Raw genomic sequence first — 25,100 nt, forward strand, 5'->3', positions numbered from 1 at the left:
CTCTCTTAAAACCCGACAAACCTCCAAACTGATCTAAAAATAAAATTCTTCAGCATTTGGAAACCGTGAAGCTAAATAATCTAAACAAAACCTCCAAAAACATTAAAACAAAACAAACAAATCAGCTTATTTTGAGGTTTAGTTTAGTTTTAAAAAGCACAAATTTTCAAGTAAATCTGATATAATCTTTTTAAAAATTTACTTCTTCAAATTAAAAACTTCTTTGTCCAAAACTCTAACATTCAGAACAAGTTGAAGTGAACCGGATCCCCGTGACTCCGTGGAGAGCTGCTTGCTTTTGCTACATTCACCTCCTAACTCCATTATTTAGTTTTAATACTGTCTGTGTGCCGGCGATGATACGGTGACTGTAAGACGCAAACACACACACACACACACACACACACACACACACACACACACACACGCTGCGGGGCTGACAAAAGCGGAGAGCTTTTTTTTTTTTTCCAACAAGAAGACGAGTTAATTTTTCAAGTAGAGACGAACCGGCTCTCAAATCAAACTTGAGAAACCCGGCAGAGCCTTTTCCAAACGCTTTACTTCCAATTTTTTTTTTTTCATTCTCAAAAATCCTAAACGTTTACAGTACAAGAGCGGCACAGAGCTTAACCACTGGACTTAGGAGTGTGGATAATGCCAAAGGAAGGTTTTTTTTGTTTACTTTTAAGTAGTCGAGCTCCTGGAGGGAATCTTACAGTGAGTGGGAGTTTTAAGTGTTTGTGTGCGTTTGTTTTGGGGCGGTCAGTTCATGGAACAGTCCTCTCCCTCCGTGTCTGTCTCTGTCTCTGAGCAGGCAGTGTCCATGGCAACGTGGGCGGGGCTAACAATGACAGCTCTTCTCTGCTCATCCTCGGCACTGGCTCGCCTCTCCTGAGTGCGTTCGATGTGCTGGATCGCCTGCGAGGAAGACGAAGAAAAAACAAAACAGGTTTACCGTCAAACAACCAGACCTGACTCTGAAGGTGTTTGTCTTCACGAAGAGGAACGAACCAAACCTGCACAATGGTGTCCAAGTTCTGTCTGGAGGTGGACACGGAGCTGGTGTGGCCAGACGGGCTCATGGTCACCACGGTGACATGATGGTGGGGGTGCTGGTTTAGTGTTGGAGCCGGGACGATGACTGTGGGATGGTGGGTCGGTGCAGGAAGAGCCAGAACCTGCAGGTCAAAAGGAAACACTGGAGCGTTCACGCACGGCCTGTTCGGAGTCGGGATGATAAATACATCCTACCAAGAAATTATTTCAGCTTTTTAATTCCTGAAAAAATGCAATTAAGCGATGTATCCTGGTTGAAGGGGAAATAACTTTACAGTTATAACAAGTATGCAGTTTAAAAAAAAATCATGCTTATGAAGCTATCTGCACCGACTCGCTCTCACAAGTGATTTCAGCCGTTTCATACTTTACAGTTTCAGTACCTTCCAGAATGAGCCGTTTAAGAGCTCTGCCACTTTAAGAAAACAAGCGGTTTCTGGCCACGCCCACTCACCACCACTCAGACTGCTAGGCCCAATCCCAATACTCGCACTTCTACTCTTGCTTTAATTGCGCGATCCCGACCAGGGGTGCGCTTGCGTAGGGTGTCCCAATCCTCAAGTGCGGATGTTGATCACGCCACTTTTGCACCCTTGATCTGCCCTTCACCCAAAGTGTATTACTTACAATCCATTGCTGCGGGAGAAAAGGCTCAAGTGCCATTTCTGAAAATTTGTATTTTCTAACGAAAGTCGTTCGATTTAGGGCAATTTGTTGATGCTCTGAATCTTTTAGACAAACTAGCAATGAACATAAATCTACTTCAGCAACCCCCTTTTCCTTATATGCAAAATGGGAGCGCCTTAGGTTTGCATGTCCACAATTAACCGTATTCTGTCTATGTGCATGTATTGTTTGTCTGATCTTGTTGTACTGGGGCGCATGGACGTAATTTTCACTTTAGAAGTGGGGGGGACACGGGGGTGGGAGGGTGTATCTTTACAGTATGTTCTGATGGGAAACAGGCTTCAACACAAACAGTTGTTTTCTGCTTGGTCCTAGAGCTCAACCAGTGTCAATTTAATATAGCGTAATATTGTTTTTGGATGGTGAAAAATGCAGGTGTCAACGCTTGACTTTGGAAAAAGTGGGGGGGACATGTCCCCCCTGTCCCCCCCCCAAAATTACGTCCATGCTGGGGCGTTAGTTCAATGACAAACTTCTATTCTAAAACCTGAGAAGCTCTGATATCTGGGAGGGGCAAGAGTAAAGCTGCTGCCCCTCCAGCTCAACTCAGCCCTCGGAACCACAACGGAGCAGAGACTGAAAGGTAGGGGAAAACACCAAACCATGCTGTTGGGAAAAGTGGCCAGACTGAACCGATCCCTCCCGAGTCACACCGAGTAGAGCTGTCGGAAAAGGCCTTTTACTGACCTGAGAACTGTGGATCTGTTTCTCCCCAGCGTGGATCTGCTGGATCCGTAGCAACATTTGGTTCTTAACAAGAGCATGCTCCTCCTCCACCTTCTGGGTTAGCACCTTCAGTCGCTCCGGGTACAGCTGGGTGTCCAAACAGCGCACCTGCAACCACACACTTTAATTACACCAATCACTTTAATCCACACAAGAATCTCAGAAACCTTTAAAATCAGGCGTAAATTTATGTTTAAACACAAAAAAATCCTGATTTTATCAAACTTTAAACTTCACCCACTTCATCACCAAACCCATTTTGCCGACGCTCACTTTGGACTCTCCTGAAATAGTCGCCTGGCCTGCCAGACTCCTCCTATGTTTAATTCTGCACAGAGACAGGGTCTGGGAACTCTCCTATTCAAATAACCCCACCCCCTGAGAACTCTAACCGAGCCAATCAGCGCTGAGTAGCGTACGTCACACACCGCAATGCCGAGTTTGTCATAGGGCTTGTTCGAGATGAGCCAGTTCTGCGCAGATTCGATCACCGGTGATCGGCGCGCAGTGCATGCCGGTTAGATTAGTGTCCGCCGACTTGCTCGGACGTCATGCACACATAGGCAACGATAACCTCGTGAGATCAAGACTCTGCAGTTGCTCTCCATCAGCTGCAAAACCTAGGGCATGACGGGAAACGCCTGGCTCTCACCTGATCTAAGATCTGATTGGTTCATATTTTGATCCAAACATCCGGTGGTAGAACATGAAATGATCAATGGTCACATGTATTCTGTAAATCATGTAACGTTGATGATGACAACTATATAGGCCATAAAGAGAAATGTGTTTTGTGTTATTTGTCACGTTTCCTATGAGCACACTGAACCTACAGCTGATAACCTTTACTTATTATTACAGTCATGTCTCCATATGCATTATATTATATCCACAAGCATGTGAGGATGTGTTTCGGTTGCTAACGGGCACCAGAATTAAAATAAAAAGTTACACAAGTATGAACTCTAACGCGATATCTTCATCCGTCGTCACCCGCCAGCTACACATGTAGGGAAATCTGTTCGGCTTAAACGCCGGCTTTCAGCCACTCCCCTGCTGCGTCCGTCTGCTCTCGTCTGTTTTCCAGGCGAGGCGCTGCTCAACTCGAACACGCTCATAAACATGGTGACTGAAGTGGAGTTCGCTGCGACTCTCCTCTGTTCTAAATGACTCGGATGTCTTTAAAGCCACAACAAGTAGAAGCGCTAAAAGCCTTTCTTCTAAAATAAATAAGATGTTTGCTCCGTTGCCAGATGCCGTTTTTGACTACAGCTAAAAAACGACAGCGTCGCGTGTAGGGATGGGTACATTTGACATTTGAATCGATTCGGTACTAATTCTCGGTACTTACGAATCGATACCGGTACTTAACGGTACCAATTTGATACTTTTGGGTGTTTAATATTTTAATTCTCTTTAATAATTAAATATGTATTTTTCTCAATATATAACAATATTTGATAAATATCACACAACTGTTTGTATTTTAACATCGTCCTTGTAGTTTTATGAGCTGATAATTAAACTGAAGCAAACATCTTTACTGTGAACTAAATTTACTGTGTATCTTCATTCATTTTGCCGTCTTTTTCATTTGATTTTTTCCTACTGGGAAGTTAGAATTTCCGAGGAGAAAGCGAACGCACCATTAGCTGATAACAATGGTAGCAATGGAAGCTAACATACCAAGCTAACGTTATCTTTAACAGTTTATTTAACTGCTGGAGCAGATTAAAACGATGATGCCTCACACTTAGATCGTTGTCACTGGTTTCGTCTTCACCCAATCACCCGTCGCATTTAGTAAAGTGGAGCCAAACTTTAGAGCGCGTTCATGTTCTTCTAGTCGGAAATTCGGAGTTCCGAGGAGAAAGCGAACACACCATTAGCAAAACGGAAGCTAACATATCAAGCTAACGTTATCTTAAACATTTTATTTACCTACCAGAGCAGATTAAGATGAGGATGTCTCACTTAGATCGTTGTCACTGGTTTCGTCTTCACCCAATCACCCGTCGCATTTAGTAAAGTGGAGCCAAACTTTAGAGCGGGTTCATGTTCTTCTAGTCGAAAATTCGGAGTTCCGAGGAGATAGCGAACGCACCATAAGCGAAAAGGAAGCTAATAAATCAAGCTAACGTTATCTTAAACATTTTATTTACCTACCGGAGCAGATTAGGATGAGGATGTCTCACTTAGATCGTTGTCACTGGTTTCGTCTTCACCCAATCACCCGTCGCATTTAGTAAAGTGGAGCCAAACTTTAGAGCGGGTTCATGTTCTTCTAGTCGGAAATTCGGAGTTCCGAGGAGACAGCGAACGCACCATAAGCGAAAAGGAAGCTAATAAATCAAGCTAACGTTATCTTAAACATTTTATTTACCTACCGGAGCAGATTAGGATGAGGATGTCTCACTTAGATTGTTGTCGCTGGTTTCATCATCACCCAGTCACCCATCACATTTAGTGAAGTGGACCCAAGCGTTAGCGTGTGTTCTTTCTACCATGCTGCTCTGTTTACAACTGGCTCGCAGCGACCGACGACATAACGCTCTTGCGCATGCGCAGCTGTGTAGGCAAGTTCTCGTTATGAAGGACGGGTACCGAAACGAGGCACCGTTTCAAATGAAGTGAATCGGTGCTCGGTCAATACTATGGAATTTGGTCGGTACCTTAAAAAGTACCAAATTCGGTACCCATCCCTAGTTTCTGATTGGTTACTTTTGAGCTGCCTAGTTCCGCCCCTCATGTTCCTCTGCCTGTGAGTTACCAGACTCTTTCTCTGTGCAGAATTAAACAGGATGAGTCTGGCAGGCCAGGCTACTGAAACAGACCCACCTGCAACCCCCTCCCCCCATGTTTAGCTTGCATTTTACCCGCTTGTTTAAGTTTCAGCTCATCTTTAGCACCTGTGCAGTCACCTGTCTTAACCTGCTGTTCAGGTAAATCCAGGATGTGAGCAATCCAGCAAACTGGCTGATGAGCCGATAAACCCGTCCAACAGCTTGCTAACGTTTGCTGCTCGGATCTCATGATAATAAACTTTTGGTATTCTGGGCGGTGGCGTAAATCGATCTCATCATGCAAATAAATAAATGAGAGTAATTGCACAACTGCAGAAAAAGCAAGAAAGCAAATAAACGCTCTGACAGGAACCGGACCTCACCTGCTCCTCCAGGTGCATACGAGCCGAACGTTCCTTGTCCAACTGCTGTCGCAGCTCCAGCATCTCCCTCCTCAGCTCTTCCACCTTTTCTTCCTCCAGTGTGTCAGGAGAACCGATGCCTTCATCCTTCTCCTCTGCTCGCCTCCTTTTAGGCGAGGAACCGCTAAACTCCTGCAACAAGGATGCGACAAACTCAAACATGCATGTAAACACTGCTTCTGATAAAGCCACCCCCCAACCCCACACTGGCATATCCGACTCCCACTGCGTCTGACAGCTGATCTTACTCTTGTGTTGTGCACAGGTGGAAGCCGTTAGAAGAACCAGTTTTACAGGTTTCGTGACAAATAAAAGCAAACAACCGAAAACCATCATCGGGTGAAATGTGAGCAGACTCAAAGGACTCCACATTTAGTCACCTGGATCAAACGTTTGAGCTGATTGTTCTGCGTGAGAAGCTGCGTTTTTTCCTGCTCCAGGGTGAAGATGTAGTCGGCAGTCTGTTGAAGGATTGCTGCCTGGCAGGAGGAGAAACCAGAAGCCCGACTTAGGGATCGCCTCGGAACACGAAACCAAATTAAAGGACCAACATTCCTACAGATGAAGTGGATCACCCGCCAACTTTCAAAAACCTCATCGCAGGTCACAACGTCGTTGCAGAAAAGTGGGAGCTCACCTTGCTGAGTTTTTCTCCATCCGAGTGTGGCAGGAGCGTTTTGAGGGACTGAAACCCAGCGTTGATGCTCTGCATACGGCGCCTCTCGTTGCTGTTGGCGATTTCACGGCGGATCCGTCTCTCCTGATCCTGGGCAGTCTCTGGGCTGAGGGGGATGTTCGCCAAACTGAAAGACATTTGAAATAGATTTGTTTGTATTCTGCGTTGAGAGTCATAAAGCTCATCCCTGCTGCACATTTCATTCCCAACTGTTTTTAAATCCCACTGCTGCCAGGAAACGTTAATCGTAAACTGGCTCCTGTTGGTTAACAAACTTCCCGATCCAAGTTCAACCAAAAAAGTCAAACATGACTTCTTTACATTCCTTAATTCCAGCCCAAAGAGGTCCGTGAGTTTGGATGAACCCCACGCTCCCCATTGCACGGCTAATCCCAAGTGTCAGAGATTGTAAGGGTAAAACATTCAAACATATTTACTCAGAAGGGGGGCTGGGTGTGTATGTGTGAACCATTAACAAAGCTGAAGAGCCAGCTGTGGGAAGTTTACAGTCAGAAGGCTAGATGTAAAGCACAGCTGATTAAAATAAACCTGCGTGTCAATTTATCATTTCAATACTGTATTTTCATGTCAAAGGAGGTCATACCATTCAGGGTTTAAGTTAATCTCTTAAAACAAACTCATTCATCACCCTAAAATCATTCACTGTGAGAATGCTTGTTTAGGTGGACCTTATTCATGCAGTAAAAAAAAACTTCTGTGATCAAATAAATGTTTATGCTGTTATTTCGAATTTGACTAATGATGTAATCTAAGACATTATGAATGGAGCGTCGCACGCTGCGGTCCTTTTATCCAGGAGATTGAAACGCTTAAATGCCTGAGATACTTCTAAACAGAGGTGTCGTGATTTCCTAACGCAGAGGAACCAGCTGTTGTGTGTTGTCACTGCCAGGGGCAGCTGGATTCCTCTAATCGTGACCGCTAGGGGGCGCATCGCACGCTCGGAGTCAGGACAGCTGCAGCAGCCCAGCCCCCCCGGAAGGCACCGAGGAGAACAATGCTTTCCACCGTTAGCATCGAGCTAACGCTTTGTTGTTGACATGTGACCTCCATTAGCAGGCGCATGTTCGGCCGAACACTAGTCAGGCGAGGTCCTAACATTTTAGATGCAACATCACCTGTGTTTAGAAAAGCCCAATCACGGGGTACACGAGACACAAAACAAGTGCGCAGTCAACCCAAGCTAAGCTAATTTTAGCACATGACACAACGACTGTTGCGAGGAGCAGCAGTACACAAAAATAACACAGCCGAAAAACAGCTTAACACTACAAAAATGATACACATGCGAATGAACTCTTACACTGTGTTCATTGGGGCTAAATTTGGAAATTTATTTGCCAACACATGACTAAACGTGATTCGCGTAGCGACGACCATGTTCACTACCACGTGCTTGATTTCTATCTAGACGGTATCGATTTCACCTCGCTAATTTGCATAATATAAACCGCATAGTTTGAAACGTGCTCTGTAAGCCGAAGTAAACATTTAAACTTCTGAATGTAAACACCAAAAGCAACAAATTCCGCATGTTGCAGCTGATAAAACCGCCGTAAGCAGCTAATTCCCACAACCAGGCTACAGCTGGCAACACAGCAGCGAAGCTAGCAGCTAGCATGTTACCTGAAGTCAGACTGTACCACACACACACACACACAAACACGCCCGCGCGAGAGCCACATGGAATATTATTCATGCGAGCGGGATCATAACACCTTAAACACGTATCGTTTCTGCTGTTACACACCTGCAAAGACCTCCAATAACGTCCTTCTCCGTCTTCTTGAACTGCTGTAAGGACGGGATCTTCTCTGTCGGCATCATGAAATATTCCATGCTTTCAAAGCCACCTTCAGCAGTCCGTGCTTTCTATTTTCTTTCCCTTTCCCTTGTTTTTCCCTCCTAAACTAATCGTTTTGGTTGATCTTGGTGTGATCTCGATGCGCCGATCAGTAGCGCAGGTCATAAAACATAAACCCAAACCCAATCTGTGGAGGAGCGAAAGAAAAATAAAAGTCAATTCAGGCTGTGTCGCTCTCCACAGCTGATGGGGTTCCCTCCAGTGTGTGTGTGTGTGTGTGTGTGTGTGTGTGTGTGTGTGTGTGTGTGTGTGTGCGTGTGTGCGTGCGTGCGTGTGTGCGTGCGTGCGTGTGTTTTCCTACCTCCGCCTACTACGAGTGTGTATGTGTGTGTGTGTGTGTGTGTGTGTGTGTGCGCGTGCGTGTGTGTGTTTTCCTACCTCCGCCTACTACGAGTGTGTATGTGTGTGTGCAGCTGATCTGTGTGAGGCGGGAAACAGCTGGTTGGAATCAGAGCTCGTTTTCCGGAAAGAAGAACAAAACGTGTTCTGTTTTCGAAGTTCTGCAGTGGACCGTCTGCGGTTCTGCAAATTTGCAAGCGCTCAACACTGACATCAAACCCTCCAGCAGGACACAGGGAGCGGAGGAAGAACAAAGGAGAGCCGATAGGAGATTATGCTAAGCAACCCATTTCTAATCAGTTATTAAATACAATTAATGATCATAATCGTTATTTACTTTTAAAAAAGGCCAATCTATTCTACATTAGGATAAATTAGCTCATAACACCTCCTCCCACAAAAGTGTCTGCAATATATATAAAAAGTCAGAATTTTGGCTGTAGCTATTTTTCTTAGAAAATGTCAAACTTAAACAATTAGCAGAATTTTGATTCACGTAAAACGAATTTTTTCCTTAATTTCACGTTCATGCACGAGTCATTTTAGGTGTAAATTCAAAATTACGAATCAATTCAAAAGCAAAAATAAAGCTGTAGATGTTTTACCTATTTAACAGTTTGAATTAGTAACATTCTTTTAAATACCAGAAAATCGAAAGCACAAAAAATGATTTATTTTACGATTTACAACTTATTGAAAACTTGAACATCTTAGGTGTGTTCTTGCTGTGTCTTTGTAAATCCATGCTTTCGTTCTTTTTTAAACACAGAAACAGTTTTGTTTACCTGTTTGTAGCTACGGTTTCGCCGACAAAACTGTTTCTGTGTTTAAAAAAGAACGAAAGCATGGATTATTGAAAACTTGCTGATTTTTGATTGATCAGTATGACATTTAGCAATTTAAACAAAAGATTGATAAAAAAATGAAACCGTTAGCCAGTAAAATTGTTAAGTGACAAAATAAAAAAAGGTGCTTTAACAAACTAAAAGCTATTTTAGTCCAGTAGGGGGCAGCATTTCACTAGTTGCTATTGTTTACATCAAAACTAAACATCTTGAAAACCGGAAGTTGTTGTAAACAGATTCACCCACGGCTGTAACTTGGATAAACCACTTATTTTATGGAAATTAAACTAAGTTTTGAAAGCTCAATGTGAATTTAAATCACAGGTGCAACAAAACATCTGGAATCCAGCTGTTTCCATTATTCCTGAGTGTGAAAATAAAATATACATGCAAAACCAGACATTTTTCATTACTTTTGTGTTTTTATTTTTTCATGCAGCTGGAGGAGTACGTTAACAAAACAACGTTCATTAACGATAAATATGTGGTCCTTACATACATACATTGATATATATATACATAACAAAACCTCCCACATCAATACATCTTTAAGTACGTTTACATGAATAAAGAAAACAAAACATTTCTTTATTTTCCTTAAATATGACACTGATTTCAGTAATTGTTTAACTCTAGTCAGTGACCTGTTTTTATTAGAAGTAATTGCACATACAGTAATACATTTATGATAGTGTAATTGTGGAGACAACAATGTTTATTCACCAAAATTTACATTTATGCTTAAAAACCAAGAAAAAGAACAAGAAAGTATATAAACAAACACTCGAAACAGCAAGAAAAGAAAATTCTCTGGTGGAAAAGTGCATTTATGAAAATATTTTTTGCCTTCAAATTTCTACATTTCAGCATTTACAAGAGACCGGTGTTGAACTAATCTGATTCAAAGCAGAGTTTTCTTTGATTATTTTTTGGTAGCATTAAGTTGATAATTCTGGTTTACCGATCTAACAGCAAGTGTGGGAGGCCGTCGGAGTATGCATCTAAATGTATGCGAGGCAATTCTTCACCTGCATCCTTATTTAAAGTGGAATTTCACTTTCAGAATAAAAGAACAGTAATTCCACGTGCGTCATGCAAAGATCACGGAGCTGATGGAGCAGCTTCTGCTGAGATGGATGGTCTGGTCCTCTTGGCAGCAGATTCCTCCACAGAAAACGTGTAATTGTACTGAAAACGAAGAGCAGAAGATTTTAAGTAGAAAGCTACTTGGTAAAATAGCAGGAATCAGACGTGAGCTCACCTCGTTTTCAATGTCTGCGAGGGACTTTATGCGAATGTTGTTTAACTGAGAATTCAACTGCAGAGACTAAAAACAGATAAAACAGAGAATGTATGTTAATACTATAGAGATAGGACAAAGTGGGACATATTTTATTGGCTATTATTCTATTTTAGTTGAATTATAAATGAGGCGTACCATTCCATTTGCCTGGAAATCATAATCTGGGTGGAGGCTGAAGGGAACTCCGTCCAGAGCTGTAAAAAAAAGTGCATCAGTCATGACACGGCAACAACAAAAGAAGATTTTATTTAGACATCCATTCCTTTTTTAAACATTTGACACAAACAAGTTCAAATGGGGAAAACGTGAAAGAAAAGTGTGAAGACACCTGAAGCAAAGTGAGAGGTGGATCATGAATAAATGAACAAAAGAGCTCCACCCAAAAGTTCCTGTTTCAGCTTTCCTCTTATTAGTCAGCAAGGCGAGTCAGCATTTCTTCTACAGTGGCAGCGAGAAAGTCTATTTAAGTTAGAGATCTGAAACCTCTCATCTTAACGACAACATATAGTTTCTATAGCATCTTTAAGTCTGTTTAAAGGCGTGGAACACTGAACCAATATTTTAATGATTATTTCTGATTATAATGGGTCACTCTGAGTTTTTCATACAAGCTGAACATGAAAATAGTCTCCTACACCTATCTCCTGCATTAGCTTCTGATAGGAAATAGACAGTGAAACGCTAGGATTTGAAAAGCCTGACAGTGTGACCTCACACTGTCACTTAACATTCATGGACTCACCCATCTTGACTCTCGACAGGGCAGGCTGTTGTCAGTTTAATGTTCAAGAATCAGCATTCAGCAGCGAACAATCTGACTAGTTTAAGCTAACCATTAGCATTAGCAACTTCACCACATGGCAGAACTCCTCCAGGCTTGTGTTATTGGTGGAGATAAAACATCCACTTTGAAAGTCAGTGGTAGAGTCGTGTTGCTGTTATCCAATCCAAGGCGAGAAGTCCAAATATCAGGAAATAAGACCCCAAAACCTGCCACCTGAAGCTCAGCTATGATGTGGGTAACTGCTAGTTCCTGGAAACTGTGCACCAATGTTTTTTCCCCCTGAGTATGACTTACAAGGCATTCATTCCTACTAGAGATCACTGCAAATGTATTGATTAAATTAGTGTTTAACACCTTTAATCTTTAAAATGAATTGTAAATGTTTTCCAAATGTTCATTAATGCACTTATATACATATACTACAGCTAAGGCTGGGTGATACAGCCTAAAATAAATATCATAGTGTATTTAAGAGTTCACCTCGATAACGATAAATGGACGATAACAACAGGTATGCGCACAAACAAAAGTTGTCCACTAGATGGGGCTGTCAAGTGTATTACATTGAGTCATGTGACTCAAGGTGATACAGCTTCTTAAAGGGACATGAACATCGCCAACCTACACACGTCCTTTCACTTTTTTTATTAACAAATTTATTGACATGGGGAAAATGACATTGGTTAGTCAGATATGATCGCCCAGCCCTAACTACAGCTTATGTGGCATTGGGGCGACGGTGGCACAGGAGTTAAGTGCTCGCCCCGTAATCAGAAGGTTGCAGGTTCGAGTCCCGCTCAGTCTGTCGCTGTCGTTGTATCCTTGGGCAAGACACTTAACCCACCTTGCCTGCTGGTGGTGGTTGGAGGGACCGGTGGCGCCAGTGCTCGGCAGCCTCGCCTGTCAGTGTGCTCAAGTGCAGCTGCAGTTACTGCAAAAACTGCCTACATACCAGAACAGCAGCAGGTGGGAACAGGAGGACAGAGAGGCAGCAGGAAGGACATATTATGTAGAAGGGAGGAGGAGGCGGGGGTGTTATGCTTTAGGTTAGGCTCTCCACTTTTCGACGATGATTGGCTTAAACTTCCTCACCATGCTTCCGAGTCATGTTGTACCACACGTGCTACAGAACTCACGTGTCCACTGCTTTTTGCGTAGTTTAGAGGGGTGAGTCGTATCAGCGTGACTAGATGCCAAATAGCGTAATTGCTAAGCAAAATCTCCTCCTTGAACCGTCACCTTATCGTGGTGGAGGAGTTTGAGTGCCCTAATGATCCTAGGAGCTATGTTGTCTGGGGCACTTTGTGCCCCTGGTAGGGTCTCCCATGACAAATTGGTCTTAGGTGAAGGGTGAGACAAAGAAAGGTTCACAGGATCTTTCATGGATGTAAATTCAAAGAGTCGGAGTACCCGGCCTGGAGGGTTACCGGGGTCCCTCCCTGGAGCCAGGCCTGGGGTTGGGGCCAGTGAGCGAGCGCCTGGACTTTCGCCCATGGGGCCCGGCCGGGCCCAGCCCAAACCGGATACATGGGCTCATCCAACTGTGGACCCACCACCCGCAGGAGGAACATGAAGGGTCCGGTGCAGTGTGGATCGGGTGGCAGACCGAGGCGGGAGCCTTGGCGGTCCGATACCCGGACAAGGAAACTGGTTATTGGGACATGGAACGTCACCTCGCTGGTGGGGAAGGAGCAGGAGCTTGTGGCAGAGGTTGAGCGGTACCGGCTAGATATAGTCAAACTCACCTTGACAAATAGCATTGGCTCTGGAACTCAAGTCCTTGAGAGGGGTTGGACACTCTCCTTTGCTGGAGTTGCTCCGGGTGACCCCGGGTTTCCACGGGAGCCGTCAGCAGCACGTTACTGCAGCAGCACGTCTTGCTCGCGTAAGCTGCTGCTTGGCCCTTCCCACGAGACGCGAAGCAGCAGGGGAGCAGCTGTCACCGACAGAGCACGAAGTCACACGAGTGACTTCGTCAATAAACACAACAACAAGCAGGAGAAAACTACAACATGGTTTGTGTTTTATATTCTGTCCGTTTTATAATCGCCAATACGGACCTGAAAAACAAAGGAGACCGCTAGCTGTGTGATAACTTCTCACGGGGCCACACAGTAACTGTTTTTAAAAGTAAAGCAACCGGAAGGCAGTACGTTCTTTATTCTGAAAATCTCGGGAGCTTCTCCCCATTTCCGCGTTCGATTTCCTGTCTTTCCTTCCCCAAAAATGTCGAACTTGACCCGTTTCGCGCGTAGAAAATAGAACCGGCGCGTAAAGGCCGCGACATGCAGCTCCTGAGACGCGGCCGACTCGCGCTGCTGACGGCTGCCGACGGCTCCCGTGGAAAGCCGGGTTGAGAGGCGGAGGGCTGGGGTTGGCTTTTTGTTAGCCCCAAGACTCTCTGCCTGTGTGTTGCGGTTTACCCCGAGGGACGAGAGGGTAGCTTCCCTGTGCCTTCGGGTCAGGAAACGGGTCCTGACTGTTGTTTGTGCTTATGGGCCAAATATCAGTTCAGATTACCCACCCTTTTTGGAGTCCCTGGGACGAGTGCTAGATAGTGCTCCATCAGGGGACTCCATTGTCCTGCTGGGGGACTTCAATGCTCACGTGGGCAATGACAGCTTGACCTGGAGGGGTGTGATTGGGAGGAACGGCCCGCCTGATCTGAACTCGAGTGGTGTTTCGTTATTGGACTTCTGTGCAAGCCGCAGTTTGGCCATAACGAACACCATGTTCGAACATAAGGATGCCCATCAGTACACTTGGTACCAGGGCAGCCTAGGTCGCAGGTCATTGATAGACTTTGTAGTCGTATCATCTGACCTGCGGCCGTATGTTTTGAACACCCCAGTGAAGAGAGGAGCGGAGCTGTCAACTGATCACCACCTGGTGGTAGTTGGATCAGATGGCAGGGGAAGATGCCGTGTAGACCTGGCAGACCCAAACGCATAGTGAGGGTCTGCTGGGAACGCCTGGCAGAAGAACCTGTCAAGACGGTCTTCAACTCCCACCTCCGGCAGAGCTTTGACCGCTTCCCGAGAGCAGTGGGGGACATTGGCTCCGAGTGGGCCTTGTTCCACTCTGTGATTGTTGAGGCGGCTGTTGCTAGCTGTGGTCGCAAGGTGGCCGGTGCCAGTCGTGGTGGCAACCCCCGTACTCCCTGGTGGACACCAGAGGTTCGGGGAGCCATCAGGCTGCAGAAGGAGGCCTACAGGGCGTGGCTGGTCTGTGGGTCTCCGGAGGCAGCAGATAGGTACCGGATAGCCAAGCGGGGTGCAGCAGTGGTAGTTGCCGAGGCAAAATCTCGGGCATGGGAGGAGTTTGGTGAGGCCATGGAGAAAGACTATCGATTGGCTCCACAGAGGTTCTGGCAAACTGTCCGGCGCCACAGGAGAGGAAGGCAGCAACTCGCTCACACGGTTTACAGTGGGGATGGGGAGCTGCTGACGTTGTGGTTCTTTTCCTTATCAAAACACAAGAGGATGAGACAACTTTGTCCTTACAGTGTGGGGCTTTTTATTTGTACAGTTCAGCAATACATCACCAGTAACTTTGGGACAGCGTTCAGTCAGGACGCAACAGGCCCCCGGCTGGATCTTCAGAAAAAGCCTCTACACAGAGAATGCAACGCCAGTTATACTTTTTACTGTCATCACTCCTGCACAGCTTAGGAAATGGGCCTCACATACACATGAATTGGAAACTGTTTGGGGAGACTTTCCCATGCAACAAGGCAGGAACCATCTAGCGCTGACGTCCGATAAACATTCATGATAAATGTTAGTCTAACTGGAAATTGTGCAAACTGGACTGAAAACAGGATGCTAAACCTCACGTACCCAAACACAGCTCTTGGCTCCTATAACGTCAACTGGGGCTATAGTCGGACGGTGGAAGGAATACTTTGAGGAGCTCCTCAATCCCACCTAAGCGCATTCCGAGGAGGAACCAGAGCCGGGAGACCTGGGGATGGACTGTCCAATCTCTGGGGCAGAAGTTGCTGAAGTAGTCAAACAACTACACAGTGGCGGAGCCCTGGGGGCGGATGAGATTCGTCCTGGGTATCTCAAGGCTATGGATGTTGTAGGGCTGTCGTGGTTGACACGTCTCTGCAACATTGCGTGGTCATCAGGGGCAGTTCCTGTGGAGTGGCAGACCGGGGTGGTGGCCCCCATCATTAAGAAGGGTGACCTGAGGGTGTGTTCCAACTATAGGGGGATCACACTCCTCAGCCTCCCTGGAAAGGTCTACTCCAAGGTACTGGAGAGGAGGGTCCGATCGATAGTTGAATCTCAGATTGAGATTGAGGAGGAGCAATGTGGTTTTCGTCCTGGCCGTGGAACTGTGGACCAGCTCTATACCCTTGCAAGGGTGATGGAGGGGGCATGGGAGTTTCCCCAACCAATCCACATGTGTTTTGTGGATTTGGAGAAGGCTTATGGCTGTATCCCCAGGGGCACCCTGTGGGGGACACTCCAGGAGTATGGGGTGGGTGGCTTTCTGTTAAGGGCCATTCAGTCCCTTTACCAGAGGAGCGTGAGTTTGGTCCGCATAGCCGGTAGTAAGTCAGACCTGTTCCCGGTGAGGGTTGGACTCCGCCAGGGCTGCCCTTTGTCACCGGTTCTGTTCATTACCTTTATGGACAGAATCTCTAGGCGCAGCCGTGGTGCGGAGTGTGTCAAGTTTGGTGGCAGGAGAATCTTGTCTTTGCTTTTTGCAGATGATGCGGTCCTCCTAGCTTCATCCAGCTCTGACCTTCAGCTCTTGCTGGGTAGGTTCACGGCCGAGTGTGAAGCGGCTGGGATGAGGATCAGCACCTCCAAATCTGAGACCATGGTTCTCGACCGGGAAAGGGTGGCTTGCCAACTCTGGGTCGGGGGAGAGGTCCTACCTCAAGTGGAGGAGTTTAAGTATCTCGGGGTCTTGTTCACGAGTGAGGGTAGGAGGGATCGGGAGATTGACAGGCGGATTGGTTCGGCGTCTGCAGTGATGCGGACGCTGAGCCAATCTGTCGTGGGGAAGAGGGAGCTGAGCCAGAAAGCCAGGCTCTCGATTTACCGGTCGATCTACGTCCCAATCCTCACCTATGGTCATGAGCTTTGGGTAATGACCGAAAGAACGAGATCGCGGATACAAGCGGCCGAAATGAGTTTCCTCCGTAGGGTGGCCGGGCTCAGCCTTAGAGATAGGGTGAGGAGCGCAGACATTCGGGAGGGACTCGGAGTAGAACCGCTGCTCCTCCGGATCGAAAGGAGTCAGTTGAGGTGGTTTGGGCATCTGGTCAGGATGCCTCCTGGACGCCTCCCTGGGGAGGTGTTTCGGGCATGTCCTGCTGGCAGGAGGCCCCCGGGTCGACCCAGGACACGTTGGAGAGGTTATATCTCCAATCTGGTCCGGGAACGCCTTGGGGTCCTGCCGGAGGAGCTGGTGGAGGTGGCCGAGGAGAGGACGGCCTGGAGCTCCCTAGTTGGGATGCTGCCCCCGCGACCCGGACCCGGATAAGCGGAGGAAGACGACGACGAGACGACGGCTAAGCAAAATGCGTACAGGTTGGTAGGTCTGCTATAATTAATCTAAATCTAACCGTTACTCACAAGAAGCCACAGCGGGTCTGGAAACCTGCATGTGGCCCCAGAGCCACAGGTTGCAGATCCCTCCTTAATAAAGATTTAAACAAAACACAAGATTGTGTGAATATTTAGAAGGAAACTGTTGCAAAAAGTATTTGGTGAAAGCTACAAAATCCCATCACTGTCACCCACTGGTGATAAATAAAAGAAGTCTGAAAGAGTTTTAGGAACCAGTGATGAATAAAAGTAGTTTTTCAATCTTTACCTGTAACCCCGGAGACGCTGCCGTCTCCTGACTTATCCAGGTTGTCCTTGCTGTGCAGGCTGCACCGTCTCTGAGTCAGCTTTCTCTGTGGCAGCGTTGCAGGAGGAGGGGGGTTGCTGTGGGAACAGAAAGGAAGATATTAAAATGAAGAGAGTGACAGTGGCTTCTTGCAACAACACATTTTATTAAAGAAACTCCACCTGTGTCTGAGGGGGAGAGCAGGGGGAGTGTCTGGCTGGTCCAAGGAGAGCTTACGCATGTCCAGCCCCACATTGCGGGGTTTGGGCTGGGGGAAGGTATTGGTAAATTGCCCCTTTCTGCACCACAGCACATAGCCGTTCACGTCACTGTGTGGAATGCAAATTTACAGAAATTTTATTAAAATATAAATACATGAAATAAAGCTCCTGTTTCTACATGGATGCTACGAACCCCACGTATGTGTAATGCTGCAGCATCATTTTACTTTTGGAGGTCAGTTTGATGTCCAACACAGCCGTGTCCACACTGCTCACCGGGGAGTAGCGGGCACACACTCGCTTTTTCTTCGAAACGGAAGTTTCTACGTACCCACACACACACATACACACACATGAGTTCAGAAATCAATCAGGCAGCAAAACGAAGCAGTAAAGCAGCGAGGATGCATACTTGGTTCCAGGTACTCTGCTATAGCGAAGTAGCCCTGAGGTATGCTGTCTTTTTCTGAAATGATCTGAATGTCGGACACCACCTTCCCATCTGTCAGGTCCTGAGGAGAGGAATGTAGTTTTTACACAAACCAAAAGCTCTGTGTGAAACACAAATCTGAAGTAAATAAATGCATTTCATTTTGGACGTGTACCCCTGAGCGCTACCTTGCTGTAACAGAGGTAATATCCAGATTTTATTGCAAAGCCGCGAACAAAGTTTGCAGTTGCTCCATCTTCAGTGAAGCTGATCTGCAGGTAGAGGGAAAAGAGCACGTTAAACATATCTAGCGCCTTTCAAGCGACCTTAAAGGAAAAAAACCTCTGCTCGTAAAAGTGGCAACAGTTTGCTTTTTTAAATAGATCTGTTAAACAACGTCAGTCCTGCTCAAATCTATAAAAACTTCAGTCATTTTGAGAATTTTAACCCATCAAAATCCAGTTTGATAACTGAATGTTATTTCTGTAATTAATGAATGAATAAATAAATAAATTAGCCTCCAGCCAGGTGCATAAACATACTAATTGTTTTTGTTTTCTACACTTTGAAGTTCAGTGCGAGAGTGAAACTGTGTTTTATTTACTTATCAGAGGTCAGGTTGAACTTTTGACAAACAGCAGAAGATCTAAAGAAACCAGGGCCACTAATGGAGAAATTACTGATTTTGGTGGTGAACAGTAAAAATCACAAACGTGACTACTTTTCTCTATAATGAAACCCTAATATCACAGAGTGTGTGATTATTGTTGCACATTACAGAATCAAAAACTGGTTTGAATGGAAGTCGATGGGACGTTTTTGTCCACTAAAGTCACAAGAGAATGGTAAATTTTAAAGCTACACAAAAACTATTATTGCAAAACTTTAAGATTTTTGATATTTCATAACATAACCAAAACTGATTTGTAATAAATGCTCAAGACAGAAAAAGTGGCTTTGGGGAAAATAACAAATGTTTTGTGTTTTTTATAAATTGCAGCGATGACAGTGAGTAATCAAACCGGGATTTGAAGGGTTAAAATTCTCAAAATGATTCAAATTTTTATAAGTTTGAGCAGGGCTGAAGTTATTTAACAGATCTATGAAAAAACAAAACAAACAAAAAAAAATTAAAAAAGTTAAATGAATGTATACATTTTTTAAAGCCACTTCTATGAGTGGACGGGTTTGTCCTCAATGATAAAAAGACGGTAGTGTTTTTTTATAGTGTTCCCTTGGTCTTTTTTCAAAATTCCAAACTGAATTTAAAAAATTTTCAAGAGAGAAGTTTTGCAGCTCAATTTTATACCATATGCACAAACAATGATAAAAAGGGGTCCAAACGAAAAGGGAAAAACTGCCCAAAATGGACAAAAATGTCCCCAATGATACCTGAGGGTTACTAGCAATAAATGCTGGTATTTTATCAGTTTTGATTAAATGTGAACTAACGGTTATACAAATAATATGCATTAATTGTTTTATTTCAGGTGAATTTTTTAACTGCTATGATGCAACAGAGTGTGGTTCTGTTCCTAAAGCCATCCTTGTCCTCCTGCACTTGGTAGAAAGAACTTTCTGGTGTACTTGCTATGAACATACTTGTCAAGTACACAAGAACGTACTAGCGCTGAGAACAGAATGGGATGGGAAAAGAATGCTTAGCTGTTTCAGCAAAAATATGTTTTCGGAATAGTTCAAATTAAAGCAAATTTAAAAGTTTGAGTTGAATTTTGTCCCATTTTGTGTGAAACATTTTTCTTTTGACCAAATATAAACAGTTTAGAAGTTATCAGCAGGGTGAAAACAGTAGCTGATAACTGATGATTACACCTTGGGTTTTGGGGACATCAACTACATCAGCTCTTTCCATTCAGCTACATCCTGAATTCGCTGTGGCTGAAGAGGGACGTTTCGACGTGTTTTGAAAACCGTTTACAGGAGTAGGTCCGTGTCAATGATTTCAAAAATACCCTTTTATAAATTAAAATTCTGAAATACACATGCACACCAACACTTTCATGCATTCAGAGCATCTCCAATAAACTCAGCATTTTCATTTTTAAAGGTCAGGCTTCAGTTTCAAACCCTCCAAAAAAAAATCTGTGATGTGAAAATCTTGTAACTTTAATAAAATTTGTTGTATCCAGGAACAATTTAGGATTTGCTACATACTATGTAAGCTAATAATGATGTCCATTTTTTATTCAGTTAATCAGATTTAATAGTAGCGATGCCTAATATTATTATCACTTTTATGATTGGTAACTGATATTTGCAGATACCGATATTCTAACATTAATGCTTCTAAAATCTACAGACTTTGTGTAGAATGAAAATTATTAAAGCTGGAATTACGTTATTATGCACACACACCACACACATTTACACTTCTGAGATGATTACAATCACTGTCACATGACTAATCAAATACACATCTGATATGCTAAAAAATGACTAACATCAGCCAACACAGATTTCGATGCCGATATATTGTGCGTCCCTATTTATTAGGATTAAATAAAGATAATGCGTATAATTCTGTTCATACCAGGGTGAAATTTTTAGGACAGGTGCCGCTGTTGGAGGTCCAGGCCAACCCTGTCACGGGCCGGACTGTCAAGTGCTCCATCGAGGATTTCTAAAGAGGACTGCGAAAGAAAAAAGGAAATTTATCTTAAAACACCAATTCTAAATACATTTTTAGTTTTAAAATGTTTTCATCATAGGATGGGGTTTTATCTCATCTGGTGTGTCTCTAGATGAGTGCGTTCTCTGACTATTTGAATGAATTAATATTTTATTTGGGACAGTGCATGTTAATGAACATACATGTAGGGATAGCATGAATGTAAACACGCCTGATTGAAGCCTAGGGCTAATTTCCATCTGTAGTCCCGAGATCAGATGGTTGTCACATAAAAGTCCAGTGACGTTAACAAAGAGTTCGTTGACAAGGAAATAAATAAATAAATAAACATCAATAAGACACAAATATGAGATTCTGGTCACTGCGGACCCGAGGTATTCGTCACTTTGGGGTTCTCTGACATTCAGAAAGTGGTCCAGTGATAATAAAAAGTGGTCCAATGGCATCATTTAAGTGAGCAGTGATAATAAACACTGAGGGGTAAATCATAAATACATCATATATACAGTACAGTCGTAGGCACATTGGTGAGGATAGCATAGTTCACATTTTTAGCATGCATTATTACAGATTTTGTGTAAGGAGTACACGCTATTAGCATACAGGAATTGCGTTTGTAGTGACAATATCTTGGTTTCATGATTATGTTTTGTGTTTGCGATGGGGATGATGGGGTTGAACTTCTGACTGATCTCCTTGACTGAGTTTATAAAAAAGCTGTTTAATGTGCTGGCAATGGATGAGGGTTCTCTAATAATGGTGCCATTAACATGTAGTTCGGTTACTTTGATGTTTTTGTTTGAATGGCGGCCTAAGAGTCTATTTAGGTTTAGCCAGATGAGTTTACCATTGCCGTTGGCATTCGTTATTCAATTAATGAAGGAAGTAGCTTTGGCTTGTTTTAGGCTTAGTGTTACCTTGTTTCGCATTGAAGTGAAAAGCTGTCTGTCCAGAGTTAGTCCTATTTTCAGGTATTGTTTTAGGAGTAGATCTCTTTTTTCATAAGGGTTTTGCATTCATTGTTTACCCACGGCAGAGCAGGTGTTTTATTTGCACACTGTCGGCCTTTAGAGGAGTAAGTAGCTATAACGTTTTTGAGTGAGTTAGGTGGCTATTACAGAATTGTGGGTCTTTACTGTGCAGTGGAGGTTCCCAGTCGGTCGACTTTATCGCTTCTGCTACATTATCTTGCCGATTTCTTGGTATAAATTCATAGAACGATCTATTATTGGAAGAACTGCATAAGTTATTTTCTGTCCGTGCTTTTGTAAGCTTTCTTGTGAATAAGATAAAGTTGTGGTCTGAGATGCTCGTTATAAGGTTGTGGGTTTTAGTGATTCAGTTTATTACTGAAGACCAGATCAATTGTGGTTTCTGAATGTTTTGTTATTCTTGTGGGTTCATCTATAAGTTGGTTATAATTCAATTAATCCATTATGAGCTTTAGATTTTTCTATCCTTTTTACAGCCCCAGTTTATGTTGAACTCAGCCATTACAATTAACTCGTTCGATTTGTTGTTTTCCCCTGTTATGTTTGATTAGCGCTCGTAGTTGATCATAGACATTTTATTTTTTTTTTTGCAGATGGAGGACGGTATAGACAAATCAGTGTGAAAGACATTTCTGGTGGAGATTTGGAGACCTGTCATGTGGGAAATTCTTGTTCGTTGTTCAAAACAATCAGAACGTATTCAGGATGAATAACCACGCTGACGTTACTCAGTCCAGGACAGAATGTGACTATTTAGAGCAGGAATTCATCACCAATAATAGAACATTTTCTATAGTGCTCTGCTGTTTTTATGTTTGGTGTTTTTCTCCACATCTTTTATAAAAAACACAATCAACTTTAGACATGAACAAAAATCTTTTGATACAATTACATCTGAAAATATTAATAAACATCTAAATTTATTGTTAAAAACATACAAAAACATGGGATTTCCCCCTGTAATTAAACATCCTACTTGTTTTATTATATGTATGTCGATGGTTTTATTGCTTTATGCAAAAGCCGTGCAGAAAAATCACAACGAATCTTGTCAGAATAAATACAAATCAATTAAATATGTGAACTAAAATGACATTATTGAAAAAATGTCCTCATAAAAAGTGACTCAAATCATACTTTAGGATGCTAACTTATCTGTGGATCCTAATCAAATACTTAATTATTATAAGCATAATGGAAAAATTAGCTAAACTTATCTGGGCTGAGCTGACAGTCTCGACTGAAACTCTGATGGTAACACTCACACCAACACCACAGCACGTTAAAAACAACCAAACTTTACATTATTATGACAAAAATCACAAATAAAGCCAGATTTGAACAACTTTTGAATTCAGGTTCTCACAAGTCGAGCTTACCGAACTCCACCGATTGTTCCGTTGACAAAACTTCGCTGTTCCGTGATCCAAATACGTTAAATATTAATATTTCATACGGTAAACTTTATAAATATTTAAACACACGCCTACTCGGTGTCTTTATTTACTTCTCTTTTTATTCAAGCGGTCATATGGAGAGAAATAAACTTCTACAAATCCAGCCAACACGTCCTGAACGCTCTCACCGAAGCAGGAAGTGATGAATCCATCCTAACTACAATTCCCATGAAACCAACGGTGCGACGTCATCATTCCAAATGCATTGCTTCATATAAACGCTAGGTGGCAGCAGATACTTTGATGTGAGAATGCCAAATTTGGCAAGCCTAGGTGAGTGTTTTAATGAAGTGTTATGTTATGCTATGACCAACTAAAATAAAAACATTCTGATTTGCAAATGAACAAAAACACGAATTAAACACCCTAAAAAATACATACCACTTGGGTGAATTGGGAGAATACAGTTGTTTCATGCTAAATGTTTGACAACAAAATGATGACAGAATACTACATGCACACCAGTTTTCATGAAACCTATTTGAAAGATTTATCATTATTTACAAGTAAATTAAGTTAGATTACATTTTGTACTTACCCGTTTATTTGCCCAATATAAGAACAGTCTTAAAATAAACATTAAAAACGTAGGATTTGATTATTTACACATTACATTTAGAGTTATTGTTGCACCCCGATTTTTTAAATCCACCTGAGTTTTCTCATAAGCTGATTCCCCCAAGTCAGAGCTCTCTGCTGCTGTAGTGGGAAACACATAACTTCCTGTGGAAATCCTTTTCCTGTGTTGGTTCATGTTATAGTGAAAAGTCAGAGCTCTTCATACACCTTACTTATTCAGAAAAAATACTTATTATGAATGAAGACTTTGATTTCCTTACGTTTTTGAAAAGCACTGCAAAGTAGTTTTTTTCCCAATAGAAAATCAAGAATCAGAGAGAAATAATTAATGAACTATTAGTTCTTGATTCTGTCACACGTCTTTATGATTTGGACACTTAAAGTAAAAAAATATATAAAATAAAAAATTAATGTTAATAATCTTAATAATAATAATTATAAATATATATATATATATATATATATATATATATATATATATATATATATATATATATATAAATCACATGCAGCAAATTCTCGCATCGCTTTGAATTTTCATTTAACTAAACTAATTCTGACCCATGCAGTGAACATATTTACATAGCCTACTACAAATAGCGTCGTTCCCAGAACTCTACCGTTCTTCGCGTTTTTAAATAAAAAATATCTTCCCATAAATGACATTTTATTTTTTTAAATCAAACTGAAGAAAAAGAAAAAAAAATTCAAAACAAAAAAATTACCTTGAGTATTTGAGTCATCCATCCATCCATCCATCCATCCATCCATCCATCCATTGTCTGAACCTGGTTTTGTCCAGGCAGGGTCGGTGGTGGGGTGGGGTGGGGTGGGGGGGTGCTGGTGCCTATCTCCAGCGGTCAGTGGGCAATCCGGCAGGGTACACCCTGGACAGAGAGCCAGTCCATCGCAGGTATTTGAATCAGAATTCAGATATTTGTGCTGGCTATTCAATAAAAAAATATAACTGTCTTACGTTAACCTTATATTAATAACCGAATATGCTTTAAAAAGGAATTAAAAACAATAATTCAGACACATAAGATGCACATTTGTTTTGAAACTGTTTAATATACAAATGCTCGGTTTTTATTTGTTTATGTCCTCCTCTAGTGTTGAGTCATATATTTGCACCAGTGCTTTCTGCCAAGTCAAACATCTGATTATTTCACCAAACATCTTTTATGGTTTAATTCAAGATTTGATACACAATAAATAAAGAACGTGTTTCTTTTTGCTTTACATATTTATTTGACTATTAAATATTAAGCTTGTGCGTTTTATTTAGTTAACAATAAAGTAATAAAAAATAGATTTAAATTTATTTAAACATTGGTAAATGTTGTTCAACTCAATAAATCTACTTTTTTTTACTAGTACTTGATTTTAAAAAGGATTGATCATAACTAGGC

The 25,100-nt window shown here is 42.8% G+C and overlaps 2 protein-coding genes across 3 annotated transcripts; both read right to left on the bottom strand.

Moving 5' to 3' along the window:
• Positions 1 to 539: 539 nt before the first annotated feature.
• On the bottom strand, positions 540 to 8,420 carry LOC107390529 (transcription factor AP-4). The gene is made up of 7 exons (XM_015967310.3): positions 8,122 to 8,420; positions 6,312 to 6,477; positions 6,055 to 6,153; positions 5,636 to 5,806; positions 2,431 to 2,577; positions 1,017 to 1,178; positions 540 to 918 (listed from the first exon to the last, which is right to left on the bottom strand). Exons 1-7 carry the CDS (start codon positions 8,208 to 8,210, stop codon positions 763 to 765), a joined length of 990 nt encoding a protein of 329 aa, XP_015822796.1. The 5' UTR covers positions 8,211 to 8,420; the 3' UTR covers positions 540 to 762.
• Positions 8,421 to 9,826: 1,406 nt separating this feature from the next.
• On the bottom strand, positions 9,827 to 24,433 carry mvb12a (multivesicular body subunit 12A). 2 transcript variants are annotated; one of them, XM_054743594.2, is made up of 10 exons: positions 24,414 to 24,433; positions 20,562 to 20,661; positions 18,199 to 18,282; positions 17,993 to 18,092; positions 17,774 to 17,903; positions 17,542 to 17,688; positions 17,342 to 17,457; positions 10,858 to 10,916; positions 10,681 to 10,746; positions 9,827 to 10,607 (listed from the first exon to the last, which is right to left on the bottom strand). In XM_054743594.2, exons 2-10 carry the CDS (start codon positions 20,640 to 20,642, stop codon positions 10,521 to 10,523), a joined length of 870 nt encoding a protein of 289 aa, XP_054599569.1. In that variant the 5' UTR covers positions 20,643 to 20,661; positions 24,414 to 24,433; the 3' UTR covers positions 9,827 to 10,520. The 2 variants fall into 2 exon arrangements, with proteins under 2 accessions (XP_054599569.1, XP_015822782.1); XM_015967296.3 differs by lacking the exon at positions 24,414 to 24,433 and adding an exon at positions 23,032 to 23,235.
• Between the last annotated feature and the right edge of the window lie 667 nt (positions 24,434 to 25,100).

The sequence above is a fragment of the Nothobranchius furzeri genome, chromosome 4 (genome assembly GCF_043380555.1).
Source record: "Nothobranchius furzeri strain GRZ-AD chromosome 4, NfurGRZ-RIMD1, whole genome shotgun sequence".
Lineage (NCBI taxonomy): Eukaryota > Metazoa > Chordata > Actinopteri > Cyprinodontiformes > Nothobranchiidae > Nothobranchius > Nothobranchius furzeri.